Source organism: Mirounga angustirostris, unplaced genomic scaffold (genome assembly GCF_029215605.1).
Source record: "Mirounga angustirostris isolate CCGP_5_RB_7025 unplaced genomic scaffold, mMirAng1.0.hap1 SCAF_4, whole genome shotgun sequence".
NCBI classification, from domain to species: Eukaryota; Metazoa; Chordata; class Mammalia; order Carnivora; family Phocidae; genus Mirounga; species Mirounga angustirostris.
In genome coordinates this window covers 16906852-16920411 of record NW_026991712.1, presented here as the reverse complement: position 1 = coordinate 16920411, position 13560 = coordinate 16906852, and the positions used below count along the sequence as shown (strand labels likewise).

The 13560-nt window shown below is 43.0% G+C and overlaps 1 protein-coding gene and 1 long non-coding RNA gene across 5 annotated transcripts in view; one reads left to right on the top strand and one right to left on the bottom strand.

Annotated features, from left to right (window-relative positions):
• NTAQ1 (N-terminal glutamine amidase 1) overlaps positions 1–13560 on the top strand; it is a 47838-nt gene extending 34278 nt beyond the window's left edge. The window contains exon 6 of one of the 4 annotated variants that reach the window (XM_064587920.1): positions 7728–13560. In XM_064587920.1, coding sequence (XP_064443990.1) covers positions 7728–7774 — 47 coding nt within the window. In that variant the 3' untranslated portion in view covers positions 7775–13560. Of the gene's footprint in view, positions 1–5439; positions 5650–7426; positions 7582–7678 lie in introns of those variants that run through there. The other 3 variants (XM_045895947.3, XM_045895948.3, XM_064587921.1) reach the window with 3 other exon arrangements.
• On the bottom strand, positions 3664–7086 carry LOC135364068 (uncharacterized). The gene is made up of 2 exons (XR_010410525.1): positions 6952–7086; positions 3664–3742 (listed from the first exon to the last, which is right to left on the bottom strand). It is a non-coding gene; the product is annotated as an uncharacterized LOC135364068 (long non-coding RNA).

The window sequence follows — 13560 nt, the reverse complement described above, 5'->3', positions numbered from 1 at the left end:
ATCTGTTGATGAGTATTTGGGTTGCTTTGATTTCTTCGCTATTGTGAATAGTGCTGCTATGAATGTGGATTTGCAAATAACTCTTTGAGACCCTGATTTTAGTTCTTCTGTATATATATATGCAGAAGTAGGATTTCTGGGTTGCATGATATTTCTATTTTTAACTTTTCGGGAACCTCCATACCGTTTTCCATAGTGGTTATGCCATTTTACAGTCCCACCAACACTGTACTAGAGTTCCAGTTTTTCCCATTCTTACCAACACTTGTTATTTTCTGCTTTTTTTGTTTTGTTTTGTTTTTTAATATTGGCCATCTTAATGGATATTAGGTGATATCTCATTGTGGTTTTGTCTTACATTGCCCAGATGATTAGTGATGTTGAGTATCTTTTCATATGTTTGTTGCCATTGGTGTATCATCTTTGGAGTTATGTCTATTCAAGTCCTTTGTCCATTTTATTTATTTATCTATCTATCTATTTATTTATTTATTTATCTTTCTTTTTCTTTTTTTTTTCTTTGCTCCCTGAAGGCTTTCAGCACTGACTTTTGTTCATTTTAAAATCAGGTTATTTGATTTTTTCATTGTTGAATTGTTAGAGTTCTTTATATATTCTGGATATTAACTCCTTATCACATAAATGATTTGCAGACATTTTCTATTCCCTGGGTTGCATTTCACTCTGTTGATTGTGCCTTTTGATGCACAGACATTTTTAAGTTTGATGTAGTCCCATTTGTCTATTTTTGCTTTTGTGACCTATGCTTTTAGTGTTGTATCCAAGAAGTCATTGCTAAGTCCAATGCCATAAAGGTTTTCCCCTTTGTTTTCTTCTAGGAGTTTTATAGTTCAGGTCTTATATTTAAGTCTTTATTCCTTTTTGAGTTACTTTTTGTATATGGTATAAGATAAAGGTCCAACTTCATTCCTCTGCTTGTAGACATCCAGCAGCAACACCAACACCATTTATGAAGAGACTTTTCTTTTCCCATTAAGTGGTATTGGCAACCTTGTCAAAGATCATCAAATATTATTATTTTTTATAGATGGAAAAATGATGAAGTTATAGACATTCTTTGTAAGGTAGATTTGGGGACATATAATGAACTTTTGAATGGGGTAGAGAGGTCAGAGTAAAAATACAAAAATGTGAATAAAACCTTGAGACTATTGGATGGGGACCTAGTAACACCTTTTCTTAAAATGTCATCAATACCTAGGGGCATCTGTTGATTGACAAGCTAATTAATTCACCATGCAAGTGATTACTGAGTGCCTACCATAGTCCCACTAACCAGGCCAAGGGAATCCAGATGTGTATTAGAGACAAGTCCATGCTCTGTGTGTTTCTGTGTGGACTCTCATTTTCTTTTAGCAGCATTAACAAAAATGTGTATGCCTACCTTCACTCTGCTAGGAGTTTGGAGAGGCATAAGGGATGTGCAGGGCCCATGTGAGCTTATTCTTACCATGACCCCCAGAGACCCTCTGTGTCCACAGCTCTTTGCTACGGGCTAATACCTGATGAGATGGACACATCATCTCATGAAAGGAAGGAGGCCTTAAAGACCGAGGGTTATATCTAGATATCTGAAGGAGTCCGTGTTGCATCTGAAGCTGCCCTCCGGAGGGCTGTTTCTTAGCGCCTCCTCAGGGGCATTCCACTTTGGTTGAAATCAAAGGTTTTGCCATTTCAGTAACCTAAGTGCTCCATTCAAGAAACACAGAAAGTAGGGCGCCTGGGTGGCTCAGTTGGTTAAGCGACTGCCTTTGGCTCAGGTCGTGATCCCAGGGTCCTGGTATCGAACCCCACATCGGGCTCCCGCCTCGGCGGGGAGCCTGCTTCTCCCTCTGACCCTCTCCTCTCTCATGCTGTTTCTCTCTCGCTCGCTCTCTGATAAATAAATAAATAAAATCTTTAAAAAAAAAACAACACAGAAAGTAGGGTAAAAAGAGATACTGCTTTTGCAAGCCACTGAGACATTCAATAGCACCTTCTTTTGGGCTGAACAATGGGAATTGTGTAGGAGTTAAGGTAATGCTTTGTTTTGTAGTTTCTTGTTTGGGTGTTTTATTTCTTCCTAATGGAGTGGGTATGCGTGTGTGACTGGAGTATCTTTTGCATTGACTGTTCTCTCAGCACAACTTCTCCCAGCTCTGTTGGAAGGGTTTTTAATATCCTTGGAGAGGCATATCAAATTTATATAAGGAACCCAGTTTGTAATATTTCTTGTTGTAAACAAATTATTTATGCTTAAATGAACTGTCCCTTGACCTGCATATAGTTCTTACTCCATAATATAGGGCTAACCATTTTTTGAAATAAAGTTTTTACTTTTGTAATATGTTGGGTTTACAGAAAAATTGTAGGGTTCACATATAACCCTTACCCACTTTCAATTTATCCTGATGTTAACATCTGATATTATCGTGGTACTTTTGTCAAAACCAAGAAACCAACATTGGTGCATTACAATTAACTAAGTTCTAGTCCTTTTTTGGATTTCACCAGTTTTTCTCCACGAATGTCCTTTTTCTGTTCTACAGTTCAATTTAGGATACCACAGTGCATTCAGTTGTCATGTCTCTAGTCTCCTCTGGTCTCTGACAGTTTCTTAATCTTTCTTTGTTTTTTATGACCTTGACAATTGTGAGGAGAATTGGGCATGTGTTTTGTAGAATGTTGGGTTCAATAATTTTTAGTGTATTATTTTGTGGTCTTCCTAGAACCTAGAGTTAAGGCACTTCTTCAGTTATTGTCAAAGGTAGTTTATTGGGTTGGATGGACTTGAATGGACCCTTTCAGTTCATAAACTAATTAATTATTGTAGTTAAGAATCCAGTGTCCAGGAGGGACAACTGCAATTTTGAGTCACCCTTATAGAGTTTAGCCTTGGTCAGGTTTATATGCCTTTGGTTTTGTAACATGGCCACTGTGCTAGTCAGGGTCTTGGAAGGAAATCTAAGGCATATTTACCTGGGATTTTGAAGAGAACTTAATGAAGGGATTATATACCCAGGTGGGACAGTGTTTTAGGTTGAGAGGCTATAAAAAAAAAAATACCATAGACTGGGTGGCTTAAACAATAGACATTTATTTCTCACAGTTCTGGAGGCTGGAAAATGCAAGATCAAGGTGTTGGCCAACTGGTTCTTGATGAGGGCTTTCTTCCTGGCTTGTAGATGACTGCCTTCTCTCTTTGTCCTCACATGGAGAAAGATAGCTCTGGTCTCTCTTCTTCTTAAAGGGCACTCATCCCATCATGGGGACTCCACCCTCATGACCTCATCTATACCTATTTACCTCCCAAGTACCCTACCTCCAAATTCCACCACATTGTGGGTTAGAGCTTCAACATAGGAATTTTCGGGGGATACAAACATGCATTCCATAGTAGGCAGGGATAGAGAGAACCAATAGGGATGTTGAGGCTCTCAGGGACTGGTGGCAGAGGGAAGCTCTTTCACCACAAGGGCTGAAGGAGAAAAAGGAGGACAATGTGTCATGGAGCTCAGAGAGAGCTGAAGATGTTGGGTGAGAATGGGTAGCGGTGCCCAACGGGAGCTGTAGTGGTAGAGAGATGAAGACGTTGCCAAAACACCGAGGCAGGGAGAGAGCAAGAAGTCTCCAACCTTATATTTTCTACCCTCAAATTCCCAGTTGTTGTCTCTCATTGGCCAAACCCAACCAGAAGCTAAGGACAAGGGAGCCTGGATACTGCAGTCCTTAGGAATCAGCCCTGCAGGCCGCAGAGAAGGGTAGAAAATGGAGAAGGGTATGTGTAAATAAAGAATAACCACCACAGACACTTACAAGGGTACCTAGGCTGACGGTATCCACTTATTTCATAATGTGAACTTTTGGAGAGCAGGGACACCACCTGTCAAAACGTAGCCTTGTTAAAGCAATTATATATGTTTCCCAGGCCTGCAAAACAAAGCACCACAAACTGGCTCAAAACAACAGGGGCGCCTGGGTGCCTCAGTTGGTTAAGCGACTGACTCTTGATTTCAGCTCAGGTCATGATCTCAGAGTCCTGGGATCAAGCCCTGCGTTGAGACCTGCATCAGGCTCTGTGCTCAGGAGGGAGTCTGCTTGAGATTCTCTCTTTCTCTCTCTCTCTCTCCCTCAGCCTCCCTGCCCCCCGCTCACACACTCTCTCTTTCTCTCTCTCTAAAATAAATAAATACATCTTAAAAATAAAAACAACAAAAATGTATTCTCACAGTTCTGGAAGCGAGAATTCTGAAATCAAGGTATCATCAGGCCATGCTCCCTCTGAAACTGGTGGGAGAGAATCCTTTCTTGCATTTTCTAGCTTCTGATGGTTACATTCCTTGGCTTGTAGATGTATCACTCTGATCTCTGTCTCCACAGTCACATCCTTGTCCTCTCCCTGTGGGTTTCTGCCTCTTCTTTGTATAAGGACACCAGTCATTGGGTTAAGGACCCACCCTACTCCACTGGGATCCCATCTTAAATTAATTAATCATATCTGCAATGACCCTAATTCTACATAAGGTCACATTCGAGGTACTGGAGAGATTAGGGCTTCAACCTATCTTTTTGGGGAGCACAATTCCATAACAGTGACTTCATGTCCAGAGAACATTTTTTAGCTGATGAGATGGAAGGATCAATTCAAATCTGTATGTACTGCTCTGTAGTGTTATTGTTTGATAGGGGTCTTAATCCCACTCCCACTCCTGAAATGGATAGCGGTGGAGGCTGCTTTCCAGAATTTGAGAGTTCCTGGTAGCTGGGCAGTGACTCAGAGTAGTTGTGGGTAGGGAAAAGGCAGGGAGTGTGCCAACTAGTGCTAAAATATCCAAAGTGTAATCAAGCCTGACCTTCCTCCTCCTTCCTCCTGACTAAAGCAGAGCTGTGATGTGGCTCAAAGATGATTAATGGCCCTCTGCTAGCCCCTTTATATACAGCGCCTTCTGTATTGCTTACTCTGTGAGTTTCCTAGGGCTTCCAAAACAAATGATCATAAACTCGATGGCTTATAACAACAGAAAGTTATTCTCTCGCAGTTCTGGAAGCTTGATGTCTGAAATCAAGGTGTCAGCAGGGCCATCTTTCCTCTGAAGGCGCGAGGGAAAAATCCTTCCTTGCCTCTTCCTAGCAGTTGGTGGTTTCTGGTGATCCTTGGTGTTTGTCCCTTGGCTTGCAGTGGGATCACTAAGATCTCTTTCTCTCTTGTCACACAGCCTTCTCTCTGTTTCTCTGTGGGTCCTCTCTTCTTATTAGGACACCAGTCATTGGAGTTAGGGCCCTCCCTAAGCCAGTATGACCTTATCATAATTTATGTGCATCTGCAAAGACCCTATTTCCCAAAAAGGTCACATTCTGAACTTGTGAGGGGACGTGAATTTGGGGGGTACACTCTTCATCCCACTACACTAATTAAAACTCATTTTTTTTTTTTTTCAGTTGAGAAGAAAGAGAAAGAATAAGTTGCCCAGGTCACTGTTAGAAAATTGCAGAGCTGGGGCGCCTGGGTGGCTCAGTTGGTTGGGCGACTGCCTTCAGCTCAGGTCATGATCCTGGAGTCCCGGGATCGAGTCCCGCATCGGGCTCCCTGCTCTGCAGGGAGTCTGCTCCTCCCTCTGACCCTCCCCCCTCTCATGTGCTCTCTGTCTCTCTCATTCTCTCTGTCTCAAATAAATAAATAAAATCTTTAAAAAAAAAAAAAAAAAAAAAAGAAAATTGCAGAGCTGAGGGTAGGGTACATGCATATTCTTAACCATTAATTAGCCAGAATGTTTTCCTTCTTCCCATCTGCCTGCCTCTCTCTTCGCTGCTACCTTTGTGCTTTTGTAACTTATTTCCTCATTCAAGGATACTTTGGAATTAGTTTATCTTAATTTCAGTGGACGAATATGATTGGAACTATTAGCTGTTGGGCGTGGGGGGATAGGAAGATACTACCGTGATGTTTGCTCATTGGGGATTTTCTATGTCCTCTGCGCCTTCTCCATTTATTAATTGTAATTTCTCTGTCAGGAAGAGTTGTTCCTTCTCACTCATTTATATATTTATATTAGGAGGGGCTTATGCATATTTATTTTAATTTATGGTTATAATCTCATACTATCATTATTTATTTTGTTGCTCAAATTGTCCCCACTTTGCCTATTAGGAGCTTAATTAGGTTGTATCCTGTATCCTTTCAACATGCTCCATCATTCGTGAGTACTTCTTACTTTTTGGCACTTTCCTTTTTCCCCTCGGCTCATCTTGTATTTTCCTTGCCCCAACCCTGCGATCAAACTTTTTTTTGGAAAAGCATTAGTTCCTTTTATCAGAATATCGGTTTTGAAACCAAGATCTTGGTAGTGGGTGTGCTCATTGCTTCTTGGTCCTTTTAGTGGACAGAACAAGGAAATATTTGTACATATACCAACACATACACATCTACATTTATTTCAGTATGTGTCTGTTCCATTGTTAAAAGCCACGATGGATACAGTCTTTCTAAAGTAAATGCATGTGTGTCTCTAAGACAGGCTTCTATCTCCCAATAATAAAGAGAACAACAGGTCCATCACAACATTGCAGAGTCAATAGTACTAGTTTACTTCCAATGTTATAATTCAGATAGCTGAGATTGTTAGGGAAGAGGTCTAACCTTATGTAATTCTGAAGCCAGAAATAAAGAATCATAGAGGTATCCAGTGCATGTTTCCTAAACTGCTATTCCATGGAATATTGTTTGGGGAGGTGTTAAAAGGCTTATGATAAAAGGGCTCTGTGGTCCAATAAATTTGGGAGACTTGTCATGGTAGATCCCCCACACTTGTGTAACACTGCCCAGGAATTATTACAGGAGTTTAAAAAAAAATGCATTTTCCAGAAAAAATATATTTTCAGAAGAGAACATTTGTCAGACAACTTTATGGAAGGGGAAGATAATAATAATAAGAAAAAGTAAGCATGTCTAACCTGTATGGCTTTTCTGTTGCACAAATTGATTTGGGACGAAATGTTGGTCTCTGCAATAACCTGGAAACTTTGACATGTGACCACATTCCTTGTTAAGAGAAGCTGCTGTAAGTTCGTCTTCAAATGGCTTTTCAAACCTAGAGGGAAAATTGCGTTCACTTTACTGAGGGGCAGATATATTCTGTAGAAAAGGCAGTGTTCTCTACTCCTGCCGTTGAAATACAGCGTCACGGGATTTAGGGGAAAGCTGATGCCAAAGACAAAAAGTCCTGTTTCAAAGTAGTCATTTTGTGGATGAAGGTAGAAACCTACAATCTTTCCCCCACCACAGCATTTCATATTTAAACCTTCTATTTTTAACGTGATGGTGGGATTCATGGCTAATGCTTATGAGATCTGTGTCTAGACAGTTGAGAAAAACAGGAAATGAGTTACACTGTCGTAGCTTAAGAGAATTTAACCTTTTGTCTTCTAGCTCCAAGCTGTGCCTGCTTTGAAAAAACATTCCTACTCTCCTGAGAATTTCAGGGCATTCAAGGGACTATAATAATCCAGGGCCTCTTCAGGGAGCAGAGATAGCTATTTTGGTGAAAGAGGAAATGAGAACATGGGGTTACTGTGCTTTACACCATAAAATGAATGCAGCCACTTGGAGGAACACATTCACTGCCTTCTCCTGGATTCTGAGTATGTGCTCACAGCTGTCTTTGATTCTGTGCTCCCAAAGGGCAGGGGATCAGCCCGGATCATTCGTTCTCCCTCTGTGTTCGATGCAGAGTTGGATGCTGCAGGCCATAAAGTGTCCCGCAGACGAGCAAGTTAAGAAGAAGCATCTGGCATTTATGGAACGCTTTCTGTGTGCCACACACCGAGCGAAGCACCTCACAGAACCATCCCATTTACTCCTCTTGATGACGCTAAGATTCGGTAACAACTGGTCCCCCCATTTCACCCGTGAAGAAACGGAAGCACAGAGATGTTAAGGAACCTCACAAGAGTAGCAGAACTGGCATTTGAACCCAAATCAGTATGATTCTAGAACCTGTGTTCTTTGTTGGTGACCCACAGCATTGTGGGGCTGTTGTGAAGATTAATGGGATGATGCGTGTAACAGACTTATCACAGTTCCTGGCCTATAACAAGGATCACAGTGAATTCCTGCTGTTATTTGCATGTATAAGTATCCTAGTGCTGTTCTTCAGTATTAAGTAGGTGATGCTACTCATCTCTGCCATGTAAGACGCACAGTGCTTAGTGTTCCTAAGTAGCTAGTGAGTCGAAATGAATAGTGGTGGTGAGGATTTCTACTCAGTGCATGTAGTACATATTGGTGCTCTAGTGGGACTGGAGGTACAGTGATCGGACAGCGGATCAGGGTAGAGGGTTGGTAAACAAGTGAAGGGAACTGGCCCACCCTGCAGTAAAGTCTACAGTCATGGCCTGATTACACAGCCTCCTAGAGTCTAAGAAATGGCCGTATGCACATATAACAAATATTACACTAAGGGCCTGCTTTGTCAGACTCCGTAGGGAGACAATATTAGACTAGACATAAGCCTTGTGCTCGTGGAATTTGCAATCTAGTAGGAAATACTTTAAAACCCAAAGAATGTAATGGAATAATTACAAATTGTAATAAAGTGCCCCCAAGGAAATAATCAGAGGGCTGAAATATAGAATAATGGGATTGGGACAGGAAAGGGGAGGTCAGATCCTACTTTGCTTGGGGTAGGAAAGGAGGGCTTCCTTGAGTAGGTGGCATTTAAGACCTGATGATAAGAAGAGCCTAGCAAGGGGAACAATACAGACAAAGGCTTTGAGGTGGGAAAGAGCTTGACAAGTTGGAGGGGCTCAAAGAGGAGGGGTATGGCTGGAGCATAACAAGGAAGGGGGGATGAGGTGGGACCAGAAGGATAGGCAGGGGCAGACCATGGAGGGTCTTATCTGCTCTTCGTAAGAAACTGGGTTTTATTTGAAGTGTAATGGAAACCCACCAAAGGGTCCTAAATAGATGAGTGATGTGATCTGATTTGCTGCTATGGACTAGACAGGATAAAAATTCTGTTGAGGTGGTCTGGACCAAAGACCGTGGTGGCTGGGACCAAGCAGTCCTTACAAGAGGGAGGCCGGATGGTCAGAGACCATTGGATGATGGGAGCTGTGTGGGGCCAAGATCCAAGGAATGTGGGTAGCCCCTAGACACTGGAAAAGGCAAAGAAATGGATTCTCTCCAAGGCCTCTGGAAGGAACGCAGCCCTGCCAACCCATTTTAAACTCCTGACTTACAAAACTATAATATAATAAATGTTTTGCTTTAAGCCACTAGATCGGTGGTAGGTAGTTACAGCAGCAATAGGAAAACTTTACAGCCCCTACGCCCTAAAGGAGTGAAGGGAGGGAGGGCGTGACCAGACCCAGGGAGAAAGCTACAGGAGAGGGTCCACTGACAGCCGCCATGGCCTGGCAGGAAGGTGTCAGTGGGCATAAGGGCTCTCCCTTCACCCTGTCTCACCACCCAGAACTCTCTCTTTCTTCCACTGGCCTCATCGAACCAGAGCTACAGGCAGGGGACCCATGATGCAGTTCACATGGGTCATCCTCTCGGGCGACAAAGAGGATGGAGAAGGGTGGAGAGCAGATCTCGAGCAGCAAATGGAAAATATCCAGGCCAGTGTCGGTTGAGCGGTTTGCCCCTTATCTGGAACTTACGATAAAGCAGGAAGTTTGGAGTGGTTCCCTCACTTACCTGTGCCTTCTCTTTTGTGAGTTCTCTCTAGCAGAGCGTTTGACCCAACTTCTTTGGGTTTTCCTCATATTTTTATAGTTTCTAATGTCTAATTCACTCCTCAGTGTGATGCAGCAAGTTCTCAAAGCAAATGATCTGTTAAAGTTAGTCTATCATTTACTGTAAATATAAGACCCCAAAACAGGCTGACATCACAGTATCATGAATGAATTGACCTAAACTTTTTCGTATTTTTCCCTAAAACAGGGGTCCCAAAACTTCTGTCCTTGGACTGACGACATCAGCATTCTCAGGGATGTTTTAAGATTTTAGAGATCTGGGGATTCTGTCCTTGGAGATTCTCATTCAGTAAGCCTGGCTGAGGACTGTGAATCTGTTTTCTTTTTAAAATGTGCCCCCACAGAGGTGCCTGGGTGGCGCAGTCAGTTAAGCACCCGACTTTGGTTTTGGCTCAGGTGCTGATCTCATGGGTTGTGGGATCGAGCCCTGTGTTGGACTCCACGCTCAGCGGGTGTCTGCTCGGATATTCTCTCCCTCTGCCCCCCACCTCTCAATAAGTAAATAAATCTTTAAAAAAATGTGTCCCCAGAGAGTATTGTGAAAAACAGGTGCCTGAGATCTAGACTATTTTTTAGAGCAAAATGACTACAGACTTAGTTATATGTTGTGGTTCAGTCTGCTTCAGTGTTAGACCAGTATCAAGAGATGCCTTGAAGTGATTGGAAAAATTATTATAAAAACGACAAAAGCAACTCTTGCCAAACTTGCATACAACCCAGAGTCATTTAACAGTTGAAGAGTGAAAGTCCCCTTTCATGGCTCTCTTCTGTGTCCATCCAAATCAGCCTACCCCCCGGCCCCCGCAATGGAGAGGTAACCTTTGTTAATAGTCTGGGGCATCGGGCGCCTGGGTGGCTCAGTTGGTTAAGCGACTGCCTTCGGCTCAGGTCATGATCCTGGAGTCCCGGGATCGAGTCCCGCATCGGGCTCCCTGCTCGGCAGGGAGTCTGCTTCTCCCTCTGACCCTCCTCCCTCTCATGCTCCCTGTCTCTCATTCTCTCTGTCTCAAATAAAGAAATAAAATCTTAAAAAAAAAAAAAATAGTCTGGGGCATCCTCACTGGTGTGTTACATATTTTATTATATATATTTTCCTTTTTTTTTTTTAAAGTAGGCTCCATGCCCAGCATGGAGCCCAACATGGGGCTTGAACTCATGACCCTGAGATTAAGACTCAGATGCTCAACTGACTGAGCCACTAAGGTGCCCCTATTATGTATATTTTCAAACCTACTGCTGTAGATTGAATTGCGTCCCCCTGAAATTCATGTTGAAGCCGTTATTAACCTCCAAGGTGACTGTTTGGAGATGGGAGGAAGTTCAGATGTGAGATTAGGTGTCTGCTGTGTGAGGCCAGAAGGAGAAGGAGGCTCTCTGCAAGTCCGGAAGAGAGCTCTCACCAGAAACCGGACACCGCCAGACCTTGATCTTGGACTTCCCGGCCACCAGAACTATGGAAGAATGCATTTCTATTGTTTAAGGTCCCAGTCCAGGGGATTTTGTTATAGCAGCCTGAGACCACAATACCTGCCAAAAATAGAAAAAAAAAAAAATAGTGAAAAGAATCTTCATTTACCTATCCCCCAGATCCAACAATTAGATATGATTAGATATGCATTCTAGAAGCAGTAAGATGGATGTGTTGGAGGGGTTCAAGCTGGAGATGGGGTGGGCATGTTAAATACCTTCTGCAGACTTCCAGGCAAGCAATGTTGACAGCTCTAGTTGGGAGAGGCAGTGGAGAAGGAGGGGAACCATCAGGGAGGGATTGAAGAGTAGAATTGATGGGGTACATGAGTTTCAGTCATGAGTCTGTGCTTCATTGAATCTAAGATGCCAGTGGTTATAAGATGCAGCTTGAATTCAAAGATATTAAGAATGAAAAGGATGTTCATCTTGGAATTGGTGAAATGCAGTAGAATTAAAAGCTGGGACCGCCAACTCCACATGGGAATACTGGACACCAGCTCACAGTTTAGTGGTTTGTAAAAGAGAAGCAAGATTTTGATATCTGGAATCCTGATACATGATATGGATTAATGAGTGTGTCTTTTTTATGCTTCCCAAGTTGAACTCTTGCTGTTCTTGATTAAAGAACGTGTTGGGGGGGGGGGGTGTTTATGTGGTTGGGAACTTAAAGGAGCTCTCAATTTATCAAAATGCTACCCAGATGTGATGATGTCATTTGCAAGGCCACAGTCATGCTCAGTTTAGAAGCAGCCAAATTCTGTTTATTTAATAAAAATGGATGTTTTGAATGGTGGTGCTAGGGGATCTGGCCTCCTGCATCCTTTTCCGGGAGCTTTCTTGGGCCTCTTAGAGAGAGCTTGGATTCCACAGGCAGATGGAGCTATTATCCTTATTTTCTCTCCTCAGTGACAGGCCTGCAAAGCCTGTAATTACAGAGTACCAGCATCCCTTGTTTTGGAGCTGGGATGGTTATATAAACACCAAGAGCAAGCATTGCTTGCCGAGGCCGTACTTTGAGGACCTGAAATTCCCCTTTAGAGGGCATGGCATCCAAATCAAACAAGGCACCTGGCTGAGGGGCAGGATTCTTGCAAGAAGAGCCAGATGCAGGCTTGAAGGATCAACATGCCAGGGTGGGGGCCCCAGTCATACCAGCTGGGGAGCTTGTATCTGCATACCCCGGACCCCCCAAATGAATTTTTGCCTTTTCTAATTTGAAATAGGATTGAAGAATTCATGTGAACGTTTTTTAGAAAGTTCAGGCAGAGCCAGACCTCTTTGTTGCAAGTTATTTTAGGACTACATTTTATTGGTCGCTGTTTTGGAAAAAACCATTTTAGCCTTTGCGTTCCCGGAAGTACCCAGCAAACTTGGGCATTCGAGACCCCTGAGCTGTGAGTGCAGGCTCTGGATTTAGACAACCTCGGTTTGAATCCCAGTTCTACTGTGTGTGTAGTTGGGCAAGCTGCTTATCCTTCCTGTGCCTCTCAGTTCTCTCCTCTGTAAAATGGGAATAATAAATAGTACCTATTTCATAGAATTGTTGAGATAAGCAAGCATTTAGCTTGCTTGGAACAGTGCCTTGCTATTTAACATAAGATAACAATAATAACTGCAGTATTAAACACTAACAAGTGTTCAGTTTACTGTGCCAAGCACTGTTCTACATAAAATAGCTGATTTAATCCAACCAGTCATCCTAGGAGGTAGGTGCTATTGTCATTCCCATCTTATAGGTGAGGAAAATGAAACATAGAAAACTCTATTTGATATAAGTATTATTGTGTCTCTGCTGAACCTCATGTATACCTGATTGTAGAATATTAAAACTGTCAGTTCATATATGTGAGTCTCCCCCTTAAATATGTGGGTTCCTGAAATATGACTCCAGTTGTCTTTTTTCACTTACTAGACCTAGTACCAGGCGCACAATAGGTAAATAATGTTGAGTCAGTTGGAACTGGCTGAATGGGAAGTCTCAGTTCGCAGTATCACCATGAAAAGATTTTTCTTTTTCGGTAGTGGCTCCCAACGATATTATATGGCTCCTTCCGAGGCTTCATGGGAACGGCTCCGTTGGTGACCTTCAGGCCAAGTCCTGCAGCTTTCCAACTCCTGCTGGTTATTAGCAGTCTCATTCCAGTATGGGAGCCTCAGCCTGGTTAATTTTATAGCGTCTCTCAGATCTGAGCTCTCCTCTCTGCCCCCCCCCCCCCCCACAGGGCAAGGGGAGGTGGTGGCTCTTGCCCAGGGAGCCGCCTGGTTTCCTTGCGGCCAACCCTCTTCCTGGAGCTTAGGTGGTGGTGGGGTGGCAGTGGGAGGGCGGGAACGGGG